This window comes from Melanaphis sacchari, unplaced genomic scaffold (assembly GCF_002803265.2).
Source record: "Melanaphis sacchari strain LSU unplaced genomic scaffold, SCAv2.0 Contig24_pilon_pilon, whole genome shotgun sequence".
Taxonomy (NCBI): Eukaryota; Metazoa; Arthropoda; class Insecta; order Hemiptera; family Aphididae; genus Melanaphis; species Melanaphis sacchari.
Window position 1 is genome coordinate 2841532 of NW_020271125.1, and position 13615 is coordinate 2855146.

General features: G+C 25.5%; 2 protein-coding genes across 9 annotated transcripts in view; one reads left to right on the top strand and one right to left on the bottom strand.

The window, feature by feature from the left end:
* The window catches only part of LOC112595049 (tetratricopeptide repeat protein 21B-like), a 9600-nt gene extending 3128 nt beyond the window's left edge, over positions 1-6472 (bottom strand). Inside the window, exons 1-11 of one of the 7 annotated variants that reach the window (XM_025340127.1) lie at positions 5985-6077; positions 5746-5875; positions 5403-5515; positions 4420-4570; positions 2732-3214; positions 2413-2664; positions 2125-2343; positions 1661-2023; positions 1182-1595; positions 797-962; positions 477-724 (exon numbers count right to left, since the gene is read on the bottom strand). In XM_025340127.1, the coding sequence (XP_025195912.1) occupies positions 477-724; positions 797-962; positions 1182-1595; positions 1661-2023; positions 2125-2343; positions 2413-2664; positions 2732-2974 (1905 nt within the window). In that variant the 5' untranslated portion in view covers positions 2975-3214; positions 4420-4570; positions 5403-5515; positions 5746-5875; positions 5985-6077. Of the gene's footprint in view, positions 1-199; positions 725-796; positions 963-1181; positions 1596-1660; positions 2024-2124; positions 2344-2412; positions 2665-2731; positions 3215-4419; positions 4571-5394; positions 5516-5745; positions 5876-5984; positions 6082-6384 lie in introns of those variants that run through there. The other 6 variants (XM_025340129.1, XM_025340128.1, XM_025340124.1 and 3 more) reach the window with 6 other exon arrangements.
* A 423-nt stretch (positions 6473-6895) lies between these two features.
* LOC112595051 (multiple inositol polyphosphate phosphatase 1-like) lies at positions 6896-10550 on the top strand. Of its 2 annotated transcripts, none has more exons than XM_025340132.1 (10): positions 6896-6988; positions 7160-7343; positions 7457-7585; positions 8478-8647; positions 8698-8823; positions 9365-9515; positions 9582-9682; positions 9907-10016; positions 10084-10281; positions 10363-10550. In XM_025340132.1, exons 2-10 carry the CDS (start codon positions 7184-7186, stop codon positions 10520-10522), a joined length of 1305 nt encoding a protein of 434 aa, XP_025195917.1. In that variant the 5' UTR covers positions 6896-6988; positions 7160-7183; the 3' UTR covers positions 10523-10550. The 2 variants fall into 2 exon arrangements, with proteins under 2 accessions (XP_025195917.1, XP_025195916.1); XM_025340131.1 differs by having other exon boundaries at positions 6948-7040.
* The last annotated feature ends 3065 nt before the right edge of the window (positions 10551-13615 follow it).

The window sequence follows — 13615 nt, forward strand, 5'->3', positions numbered from 1 at the left end:
GTGCTTAACTCTTGGTTTTCTAAATAAGAACACTGTTTTAACAAATCAAGTGCTTCATTTAATTTACCTTTTTTTTCCAAAGCATTTGCCATGGGAATAACTTTAACTTCTAATGGGAGTTTATTTAAAACTTTAATTGCCATATCACATTGATTTAATTTGATCAAAAGATTTGCCATTTCCAATGCACCATCATTACCTGATTTACTATAGTATTTTATAGCTTCGTCATATTGATGAGCTGCAACTAATACTTGGGCAACTTTTATAAACAATGATGGTTCATTCTTTAAACTCAATGCATTTTTAATCACTTTAATAGCCTCATCGGGTTCCAGGATTTTTAAATACGCATTTGATAATTCAATCATATTATCAACAGTGGGAAAAGAATTAACTAAATTTTTGAAGCATTCGGCATATTCAAATGGATCTTGATTAGTCTTCATAACAATATCAGCCTTCATTTTTTGGGCTTTTATGAAAATATCTTTATCAGATTTTATGGAATTTAATATTTTTAAAGCATTTTTTGTATCATTCTTGAATAAGGAAATTTTTGCTTCAGCTATTTTAATTTCTTCTTCATAATTTGTATCTTTCAAATATTCATAAGCATTATTTACAGTTTGAATAGCTTTATTAATATTTTTTCCTATACAATAGCATTCACTGAGTGTAATAAACAAAGAAGCTAAATTATTATGTTCAAGTGTATGTTCATCTAAAAATAAATAAAGTTTACTGTTAATTGTATTTATCATCTTAGTACTCAGAATCAATTAAATATTATTACTTGATAAATTATTCAAAGAATTTTCTAAAGCTTGAATACATTCATTATTTCTTTCAAAATGTTTATGAACAAGTCCATTTAAAAGATTATATAAAGGCCACTCGCTAATTGATAAGTTATAGCTAAGCCCCAAATCTAAGCTTTTAGATGCATTTGCAAAATGACCCTAAAAATAAAATAAAAATATGTTTTAATAATTACATAATATATACATAGAAAATAGTTTTATAAGCAGACATCTCTAAATTAATAAGTAGAAACAATGAAGTAAAAAATAGATGAATGCAATGAGACAAAATTGGTTAAATAAGTATAACATTCTATGAAGAGGTAGGTACTTGGTTGTAACCATGTTCTTTAATAATAGGATTCAACAACTATTTACCTGCTTTATTAAAAGATTAGCAACCATAAGATGAGCTTCTGAATTTGTAGGATCTAGTTCTAATACTTTTTCTAATGATTTATAAGCTTTTTTAGTATTTTGAATATTTCCAAGCATTAACCAACAATCAATAAGTCCAGGACAAACATTTAAAATCTTTTCTAAGACAATTTCTTTATAAATTTGATCAGACAAGTGTTTCAAAAAAGTCATTATCATATTTGGATTAAGTTTTATCAAATATTCTGGACCAAATGACAAGTTTGCGATAGAATCAAATTGCTTCTCAATTGCTGATTTAATTAAGGTTGATTTCTTTTCATTATTCTTTGCACAATATGCATTTATAAAAATAAGTTCACTTGATTTTAATTCTCCTCTTATTTCATTCAAAAATTCAATCTGTTTTTCAACCTAAAAATAAAATTAATTATTTTTTTTAAAATTATGATAGATGTTTAAATATAGAATAAGTTTACTTGAACATTTATGTCATTCATTTCAATATGACAGAGAATTATCCCTTCCATTGCTTTAGGAATGGGTTCTGCATCAGATAAATCACCATACAATTGTATTGATTTCTTATATTGTCCAGATAAATATATTTGATATGCAAGTTCTAATTTATTATTGACACTTGGTTCCAAATCAACAGCAATTTCCATAGCACGAATACACTCATTTATAATGGTTTTATGTTGACCACAGGTTCGAGATATAGCTGAAGACCACTGAATAAATAAATTTGGGCTTGGTTCTGATTTTTCAATGGTTTTGAAAAACTGGTTAGGTATTTCATCGTATTTCCCAGTAACAACAATTTTATGTAGAATTTTCGCCTGAAAATAATTAAAAATAGTTGTATAAGTATCATTGCGAATAAAACAATATGTACAATTCTAAAAGGTTACTAAAATCTTTTAAAAATATTTCAACTAACCATTATAGCTAATAAGCAGTCTGAATTTATATCTAATACACGATCAGCAGTTTCAATAACATCAGACCATTTTTGTATGCTCATGTAAAGATTTAACTTCTCAATAAAAGGTGGTAAAAAGTTAGGTAGTTTAACAATAAGTTGATTTAAGATATGAATAGCTTCAGTTACATCTAAAGTTGCAGCTTCACCAAGATATGCTTCAATCGAATCATTTTTCTAAAATATTAAAATATTTTCATAAATAAATAAATATTAAATATTAATTATATTAAAAAAACAACTCACTTGTGATTGAACGGCTCTAAAACAGTTTCTTGCACTTTTAAGATTGTTTTCTGAAAGTTCCAACCAACCTTTAATTAAATAGCCATCAACTGAACTTGGATATTCAGATAAAAGCTGATCAACATAAGCTTTTGATTTTTCAAGACAATTACATAGCATCATGACATTTGCAGCATGAAACAATACAGCTTCTGAATGACTAAACTCTGTGACAGTGAGTTCTAACATATTAATTGTGTTGATATCAGGGACCTGTAATATTGAAAAACATATAACGCAACAAATTTATTATATTTAATTTTTTTTTTAATGTAAATACCTCAAATTGTTTGTGAGCATAAATCATAACCAGCGTAGAAGCTAATCCAATATCAGTAAGTTTGACTAAATCATCAAGTATGGTTAGCCCTTTTGACAGTTTATTTTGAAGAACATATGATAGACCATAATAGAGTTGATAAACTGAGTTATTAAGATTAATTTGTATAGCTTTTAAGCCAGATGTTTGTGCACTGGAATAATATTTTGTTCTAAGATAATACTGTACTAGTTCTAAATCCATTTTAGTTTATTTTGTAATCAACTAATATCTATTTTAATTTACAAGCTACCCACAATAATCCAACATCTATAATACTTTAATTAAAATAGATTATCATTTTTAAAATGATAGTTTGTTAATTGAAGGTAATTTTTTAATGATATTCATTTTTTCATTTGGATACATTTTCAGACATTTTATCAGAAAAGGACAATATAAAGCTGTTTTTATATTATGTTGAACCAAGTAGTCAATTACTTCCTGAAAAAAAAGAAAACAAAGATCTTTAGTAATAATTAAATACATGATAAAAATATAAATTAACAAAAGAAAAATAATCAAATATCATAGTTTAAATAAAGGTTCAATTATCAATAAAGAAATTATCGTATACTCTTTATTTTATTTACACTATTTTTATACTATATACATTTTTATATACAGTACAGTACAACTTCTGTATATATTTTTAAAACTTCTTTTTTTTCTGCTCTTATTTTGTAGCCAAATTGTTCACATTGGTTAAAAATATCTAATAGAAAAATTTTCTTAGTAAGCATTAACTAAATAAAACCATATTATGTTCGGTTTTTATATACTTTAATTTTATAACTTACTACAAATTAAAGATAATAATAAGTTACTATGCATAGTTGCTTTAAACATTCTTCAAAATTAGAAATTTAAATAATGATTTTAATATGGGTTATATATGTTTAAAAGTGATAGGTAATAAATGTAATATTGTTCACTCTACAATAGAATAACTATATTCTCTCAAACTTAACTTATTCCTACTAGTAAAATTCATTACACATTTTTTATCTGTTAAACTAGTAACATGGCCAGGGAGGAACTAGGAGGCTGCAACCACTAGAAATTTCAAGAAAATTTCAAAATATTTTCAATGTTTTGTTAATATATTACATAAGATATAAGCATTAGTTAAAATTTTGATTTGTATGAAGGTTGTTGCAAGTTTAAAATGTTCTATACCTATAAAATTATTATCAAACTTATGAAGGAAGGATCCAATTTAAACTTTAATATAAAACAAATTATTCGACCACCTACCATTAAAAACACTGGGTGTGTTAAACCTATTTAGTTATAATGTTTAGTTTATCCTGCTTATCAATGTAAAATAAATAATAAATCATAAACTTTTTATAAAGGCTTTAATTATTATGTATCATAAGTTAACCTGCATAGTGCACATGCTTCTCACCTTATTAGATAATTTGAAATTTCTAATAAATCAATGATATATAATATGGTATAATATTCAATGTATTAATAAATAATATTTTAAGTATGTCATATTTTCCAAAAATGTACCTCAAAAAATATTTTCATGCTGTTAGAAAATTAATTGCTTACTCCTTAATAAATAAATTAAAATGAAATATTCACTATACACCAATTACTTAATAATATTATAAATATATACCACAGTGTTTCCCAACCTTTTTATAAAGATGACCCATAAATTTATTGCTTGTTGGTTACACTACCCACCCCCACCAACACTGATAAAATTTTTTGTATAATATTGAATTGCTTGATGGAACTATCAGACTGGTTGACTGGATGTGGTTTAACAAACAATAAATTTACCTATTAGAAAAATTAAAACTTAATAAACATCATATACAATTTGAGTATTTAAAAATGAGTATCTAATCATAAACTGAAATTTTTCGTTTGTACCTACTCTCATAATCTCTATATACCAAGAGTTTCTCAACCTGGGGGTTGCCAACTTGTTAATTAGTCGCTAACCTATGTTTTAAAATTCAAATACAAAAATACAAAAATAGCTCAAATAATAAAATAAAGTAATGAAAAAAATAAAATCAATAAATATAAAACACTGTATTGTGTATTGTACTATTATAGTAATTAATAATAATCAATGCCAAGTACCTATATAAAAAAAAAAAATATATGTAGGGGGTCGCTAAAAAATTGAAAATCAAAAAGGGGATTGTCACAGTAAAAAAGGTTAAGAAATGCTTATATACTGCTTATTTTTCAACTGTATGGAAAATTGACCGATACCACATCGACAGTCATTAGCACATATATCGATAAGATAAAAATATAATACAAACTTTACTAAAAATATATTGATATCTACATTGTAGAATCTACAATACTAGCGAGGCTTCACATCATTATTATATGAAGAGTTATTAAATAAAACATTACTTAGGCATTTATAAATTTTCTGTTAAAATTATTTTCATGTATATTTTAGTTATAGTTTGCGACTGGCAACCCATAAAAAATATTTCACGACTCATAGATTGGGAAACACTGATACTAATCGTATCCTCCCATACACGCTCCTATACACAACAGAAAATACTTTAAGTCTAAGTCATTACTTTTAACAAGGCAAAATAATAAATTAGATGCTCACAACGCATAGTTTATACCTACATACTTGATAAATTAAATTTCCAAGTTGATGACCTCTATGTTCTATAGGTACTTCAGTATGGTATAAAACAAATAAACCATCAATTATTTTGTACTGAATTTTTATAACAAAATTTCCTGGAAAAAAATAATAAAACACATGACTTCTTTTATTAGGGACACTAAATACAATATGTACAAACGACACACTACATAATAGGTATACAAATTTGAGCAATTGTGCTTATAATTATTTTTGATTTTATTTAAATCTAATTATTCAATTACATACATGTAAATGAAAATTAGAAAATTCAGGATAAACTATGAATAATATTACAATGTATAAAAGACATGAAACATCTTACCTTTGGAATTTACAATTTCGTGCTTGAAAGTCATATTTTTTACATCGTGTACAAGCTTGGTTTTCATTGCATATTGAGTACTTTTAAAGACAAAGCGACTCATGATAATTAGTGCAAGACGTGTTCAACTCTATGTGCAAAATGCAAACAAATTTATGACATTTTTATGTGCAGATCACTAGCATTTTAATATATAATAATAATAATAATAATTAATGACTGTCGAAGTTATTACATACCCACCTATCCGAGATAAAAGCAACAACCAAAATTTAATGCTATATTTGTATACAAGTTTTAACTATTGAATCACATCATAAAAATACATAAAACATTTGAAAATTCAATTATCCAAAACGTAATCGTTATAATTGGTCTGCGATCGACGTGGACTGATCGCCGAATATCATTTTTTCGTAGTCACGACTCGCAAGGCATCATTTAACAGGGATTCCGATGGATACATGCTGCACGTAACATGCATAGACTTGGAATATACAAATTTATTTAAAACCGACGGTATATGCCATAATATATGGATAATATTACTCCTATCGCACGACTGAATAAACGTTTATTCACTGTTTTAATGTTATTTAGCCATGTGTAATATATTACAACTTACGAGTTACAACTTACAAGTCTATGGATAATATCGTTCTGCGATGACCGTTGATACGGAATCCCGTGTTATCTGTGTTCTGATACGGTCACAGATATTTAAAATTTTAAACGTCAAAATACGTTCATATCACGATACTTGTGTGATTTAGATAACTACTATGGCCGTTAGCACGATAAAAATATTATCATTATTCGTCTGTCACTGCGAATCGAGAATATTGAAGAATAACGAGGTCCACAGCTGTGGTGAGACCACAAAATCGCGATTTAAATCGCGCGCAGAATAGGCGAAACCGATAAAACCTTGAACTCTTCCGAGTGTAAAACAGGTTGAATCGTGTTCATAATGTAATATCGAGATGAATAGATTTCACACAGTCAGTGCGTAAGATCAAGGCGAATATTGCTGTGTAGTGTGTACCATGTAGAAGATTGTTCTCAGGTCGGAAAGGTCGTCGTTATCACTTATCATCAGTGCGAGCAAATATTTATTATTTACATAGAAATAATATTATCTACGGTTGGTTGTTAACTGCATTAATATGTGGTCTGTACAGTAGCAAATAATGTTATGCCGTTTTGTGTCGTAACTTAACTACTCACTTGACTGTTTTTTAAGGTATGACCGTGTGCTATAGAATATTAAAATTATTACATTTGCCATTTAGATGGTATGTAGAATACTGTAAAGAATGTATATTTAGATGAATTATTGCTTAAAATAGATTTTACCTAATACACCATTGGTCTTACAATTACTTTTTTGTCTGTTACTTACCTCTACGATTAGACACCTGTGGATATCGTTCACACCATGTTGGTTCTAGTTGTAACGATATTGTGCAGCTTGATTGGCCTTATACAAAGTGAAGACCAGTGTAATGGTTTGTACAGTAATTATTTTCATCATTTGTCAACAAAAACTCCTTATAGATTTGTCGCCAACCATAACACAGATCCGGTCAATTTTGAAGGTAAGTAGGTATTAAACTTTTTCAATAATAAATCATAATATATCAATGTTACATATTTCATGTAAGTTTTGCGTTTGTCTTATGGTTTGTTAAATTTAACTTTTACTCTTAAGGTTGTAAAGCATGGAAAATTTGGCTAGTTCAAAGGCATGGTACGAGAACACCTGGTAAAGAACTGGATCAGTTTGTCAAAAATAGATTACCTGAAATTCAAAAGGACATTGTAAATAATTTGATTGAGTGTAGGTATAAAATTTAACTTAAAATATACTTAGTACATATTAGTACATAGTAAGAAAATTATCTTCTGTATCCTTCTGTATCTATTAAAGGGATGTTGTGTTTACACGTGGTGATTTCATCTTACTAATGTATAGTATGACAAATTTTATTTTAGAATAAGGCGAATCCATTTTACTCTGTGATGTGTAGTGTTATAAGGAATTGACCAATTATTAAATTGACATATAAAAATATTATCTGGACCATTCCATGTAGGTTTTTTTTTATATAATTCTTAAGCAAGAATGATATACTTTCTTTTAAATACATTTTATATTAGGTCAATAAACTCAATATGTTTTTTTAAAAACCTATATTAAATTAAATTATCTAAAATGTTTCATGTTCATTTTTGGTAAGACAAATACAACTCAATACATCATAATATAATATTTCTTTTATCACGGTATTTTATTTTTATACTTTAATTAATTCATCAAATGTGTGTTTATGTATTTACAACTTAAGTACACATTTCAAAAAAATAAAATGAAATAACCATTTCATATTTGATTTTTATTGATTTTTATCAAAAATTGTAAATTTGATTATCAATGCAATATGAATTGACATACTTTTTTTTTTTTTGTATAAATAATAATTATTTAATGTGTGTCTTTAATTTGTCATATAATAGTCACTGTATTATACCAAGCATAATAATTTCCACATACTTTATGAATTAATTTTGATTCTTTTATTACATTACATAACATAGATAAGATTATTTAGTAGTTTATTCCTATGCATAATCTTAATAGACAATTACTTGACTTAATGAATTATGATCATGTAATTTAGTGTAAATGTAAGTAATTGTCATGAAGTAAAATGTAATTATGATTTATTCAGGCCAACTATGCAATGAAGATGAAATAAAATCATGGACTCCTCATAAAGAATTAGATAATCAAAAGCGATTAACCAAAGAAGGAGAGGATGAACTTTTTGCAATTGCTGAACGTATGCAACTTAGATTTCCTAATTTATTGAATCAACCACATGAAAATACAAACTTTTTGGTAAATTATCTCTATTATCTGACTATTGTTTATTTTATAATTTTTTATAGTTTAGATTTACTGATACTCAAAGAACTAGAGTAAGTGCTAAACAATTTGCAACAGGATTGTTTGGGTACCAAGATGTTAAGAAAGTATTATTTGAAGAACCATTAGCTAAAGATCCATTATTAAGAGTAAGTTATTTATAAAATTATTTGCTTTATTGATATTAAATTCAGAACATTATATGATATACTATTTAGTAAGTGTTTTACTTGATATTGAAATTCATTAATATTGAAGGATTTAATCGATACTTTAAATTTTCATATTACTCACTCATACTTAATGATCAAAATATTGTTAATTTATCATTTTTGATTAATGTTGATTTTTTCAAATTAAAATTAAATATTTGAAGAAAAAAAACTTTTTAGAATTTTTAAAACTAATCTTTCAACTTTTCAGTTATTTCTTGATAAGAAACTGCTTAGAACAAAAGACATTTAAATTATTTTTTATTTTTATCTTTATATTTTAAATCATACAATTTATCATTTATCAGACAAAATTTAATTTAAATATACCTTTAGTTATAATTACACATTTTGATAAGTTATTTTAATTTACATATTAGTTAATATGATTTAATAAAATACTCTACAACTATTGTGTTGGTAAATATTTATTATATAAATAAACTTTCTAAAATTATGTTAATTTAACTATTTTTAGTTTTATAAAGTTTGTCAAAAATGGAGAAAAGACGTTAAAAAATCCTCTACAGCATCAATTGAATACAAACGATTTATAGAAAGTGAATTAGTTAACAGCACTTTAAAAAATATATCTTCGAGACTTGGACTTGATTACACGTTAACATTTGGTTAGTATTTATACTCAGTAATTCCATTTTTTATGGAAATAAAATAACCATAATTATTTATTTAAGATGATGCCAAGAATATATATACATACTGTGCTTTTGAAACTGCTTGGGAGAAAAATAAAGTTTCACCATGGTGTTCAATTTTTAATAAATCTGATTTAATGGTAATTCATTTTAAATATATAATTATTGTTAAATTATTTTTTAATGGTATATAAAATGATTATTTTAACAGTAAGTGCTCATCAAATAATGGCAAGTATTAACTAGCTGTCTTAGAACATTTAAGATGCACAAAACTTAAAATTTTAAACAGTTAAAATTTTTCAACAAATATTATATTTTCTTAGTTAAAAAAATCATCCATGATAAAAATTGTAATTTATAGGTTCTTGAATATAGTGAAGACTTGAAGTATTATTTGATTGATGGTTATGCTTATGAGTTATCATACAAACAAGCATGTGTCTTATTTAAAAATGCGATTGAATATTTTGAGTAAGCAATTTTTGATTAATAGTTATTTAAATATTTTTAATCTAATTTATTTGATTTTTCATTTTAGTGATCAAAATTTGACTAGCAAAAATGGTGTTTTTTATTTTACCCATTCAGGCACAATTTTAAAAATGCTCGGATTTTTAAGTCTTTATAAAGATGAACATAAATTAAAGCATGACAATTATTTAGAAATGGAGAATCGGCAATGGAGAACTTCAACAATTGATCCTTTTGGTTCAAACATTGCATTTGTTTTATATAAGTAATGGACTTATTATTTTTTGAATTTATAATTGGTGGGCATAATATGTTTAATATACCATTGTATTATTGTTATTTGTAGATGTAATAATAATGAAACTAAGATACTAACATTACATCAAGAAAGAATTGTTCATCTTGATGGTTGCGGAGATGGCCTTTGTTCTTATGACCAATTTAAACAGCTGTTTGCAACTAAAATTCAAAACTGTAATTTTGATGAAATGTGTAGTATTGACTAAATTGTTTAATATTTAAGCTTGCACAAACTTAATTTATTTATGTTATGTAAATGCTTTAATTTTTTTTTTATCTATAAGTTATTTTTAATTAATTAACTATTTAACAACAAAATGATATTATCAATATTTTTGTAAGGGTTTTGACCTTTTGGTAAAACAAATTTACAATTTATTTTTGTATTTTTGTGTGAATTATTATTGTATCATATTTTAATAACAATTGAAATGTACTGAAAATAAATCACAATTATTTTAAATTACAATACAAATATTTTTTTTAGCATTGGTGCACCTTTAACTGTAGTCCTATAATATTGGTTCAACGTTTTATATTTTAAGTACTTAAGAAAAATATTATAAAATTAACTTAATGTGGTATGAAAAAGTTAAGAGTTGCGTCCAAAGCATACTTTGAGTATACGAGTACCCAAATAACTCATAATAGACTTTAAAAGTGATTTATTAGGTAAGTTTATAGAATACTAGCTTCAGTAAACATCAGTATGATTATTCTTTAATTTGCCAGGAGAATTCTTTAGGACAGAGATTATGAAACCTAGTGTATGTTGTTATGAAACAAAAGCTCTCACAGCAAATATTTTATGGTAAACATGTATAAGAGGTTTATACAATTGGAACAGTGTTTATTTATTAAACTGAATACCAATAATGATAATTATTTAAGAAATACATTTATATTAAATTTAAAGAATAGAGCTTTTAGAAAAAGTGAAAACAAAAATTGTGATTTTGACTTTTGTATAAACCAAATAGTGAGTAAATTACACAGGTAGTGTAAAATAAAGAAATGTCTTCCTAGTATGATTATAAATTATAATGCAGAACCATTTGTTGCAGCCAAATCAAACGCCTACCTAGTAACTAGGTACCTAGTGACTACAGTGCTTACCTAAACCTAGTTATGCCCATACAATGAAACAAGTTATACTACCATCCTCATATAGTTTCAATAAAATGCGTTCAAACTTAACTATGAGTCATTTAACCATGGCGATTGAGACAGAATAAAACATTCACGAAAGTAGAATTAAGTAGGTACCCATCATACTCAGTAATTTATCTTTGTAAATAATTGTCCACTGATGCATCTTGACCTGGGTATTTATTCCTTTGACATTTCGTAAAGTTTTGAGATCCTTGCGTGCAGACCTTTACGTAGACCCATTAACTTCTGTTCTTTAATTACACACGAAAATGGGGATGTGACGAATTCATGGTCGATGTTAAGTACTTAATAGAAGACATACAATACGGGTCAGAACACGCTGTCTGGATATTTGAACATTATATTATATTGTACTCTTCAATTAAATATTCTTATTTAATTTTAAACAACATATCAGATAATAATTAATAGGCATCTTCTATATTATGGTAGATACCTACCTAGTTAATTTACTCGTGTAATTAAATTTTTAATTGCGTTTTAGGTTCTCCACTCTGAAATAAGCGTTTTTTAGCATTTTACAATTGTGTATCTCAGTGATATATTCTCCTACGAGTAGCCACAGCCTCTAAAATCTCCAAATTTTCGTACACATAGTCTCGAATCGGCTAAATCTAAATAAAAAAATCAATGCACTAAAAACTAGCATCAATGTTTGTGGATTTCTTTAACCAAAACCGTATAATATAAATTTAATAACAATATGTATAAATATATTATTTTATAACTGTAAACAAAATTAAATTGTCATTAACTAATTTTTATACTAATTTACTCAAAAAACAAAAAAAAAAAATGATTTAATTTACTCTTATACCTATATTATTAATTAATAAAAAAATAATTTATAAGCTTTTCATTTGTTTATAAAAATAAAGCAACAATTTGTAATATTTTATCAAAATAAATATTGTTTAAAGTAAACTTTTAAATTCCGTACTACACACAACTTTAGGGACTACTAGTAGATAATATATAGGTACTATAATATAAAATAGCCTGCCAATTGACTATAATAGGATAAATTATATTATGTAATATAAAACAAAATATCATAGTTACAATTTTGTTTGGTAGATATGTGTATTATTATTATTGACTTGTAATAGGTAGCCATAATTTATATTAAAAGTACATTTGTTTTAAAATATTTTCAATGATTTAGGTGGGTACCTACCTACCTACCACATATAAAGATTGTTTATTTGAAGACTTGACATTTTTTTTAAAGATTAAACTAACTCATAAGTTTACATCGCAGATAATAAGTTTTTCCAATAACTCTTACCTAGTAGATAAAGTTATTTTTCTAAATAACAGTAATATTAATGTTTATTTTTTTTCATATTATTAAACGGTCTTTGTAGGTTAAGTTGGATATCGCAATTTATTAACTTGTATTAAATATAATGATTTCTTGGAGATTAAGTTTGTTAGAATATTATCATATAGGTAGCTAAAATTACTCCTTTCATGGGTGAATACTGAATAGGTATATAATATATGAAAAAAATTCGCTGTAGATAGATACCATAGGTGCATAATATAATATATACAATATAAGCATTTTATAAATATATAATATATAATGTGTTCAACGATAAAGGTAGCATGAAATATTTCAAACGTATGACCTTAAATTTAATTTGAGATTTTTTGCACTGTATAAAGAACTTACATCTATTTTTAAAAATTGAAATGTGTAAGAAAATTCTACACGTATGCACGACAAAATGATTTTTTTTTTTTGTATTCAAATTTGAATAACTTATTTTTTTAAGCAATTTCGTTTTATAAAGCTTTATTTTTTCTAAAAAATTAACTTATTTAGAGCGAGTTTAAGTTTTAATTTATGCATTTTTTATTTATAATATTTTTTTAACAGTCTATTTATAAGTCAACTCAAATCTCTAGTGTGTGGTAAAAATTAGATAAATAGGTAATCTAAAAAATGTAGACATAATTTCATCCTTTTAATTCAACTTTTATTAAATTCACATTTGTGTCATGTAATAATCAGTTATTGAATGAGTTTAGTTATAATTAAGTTTAAACATTTATTTTATCAACTGTTTAAAATTGTTCTTGTTGTTTGTTTACATGCTTCACATCGTTTTATCACTTAA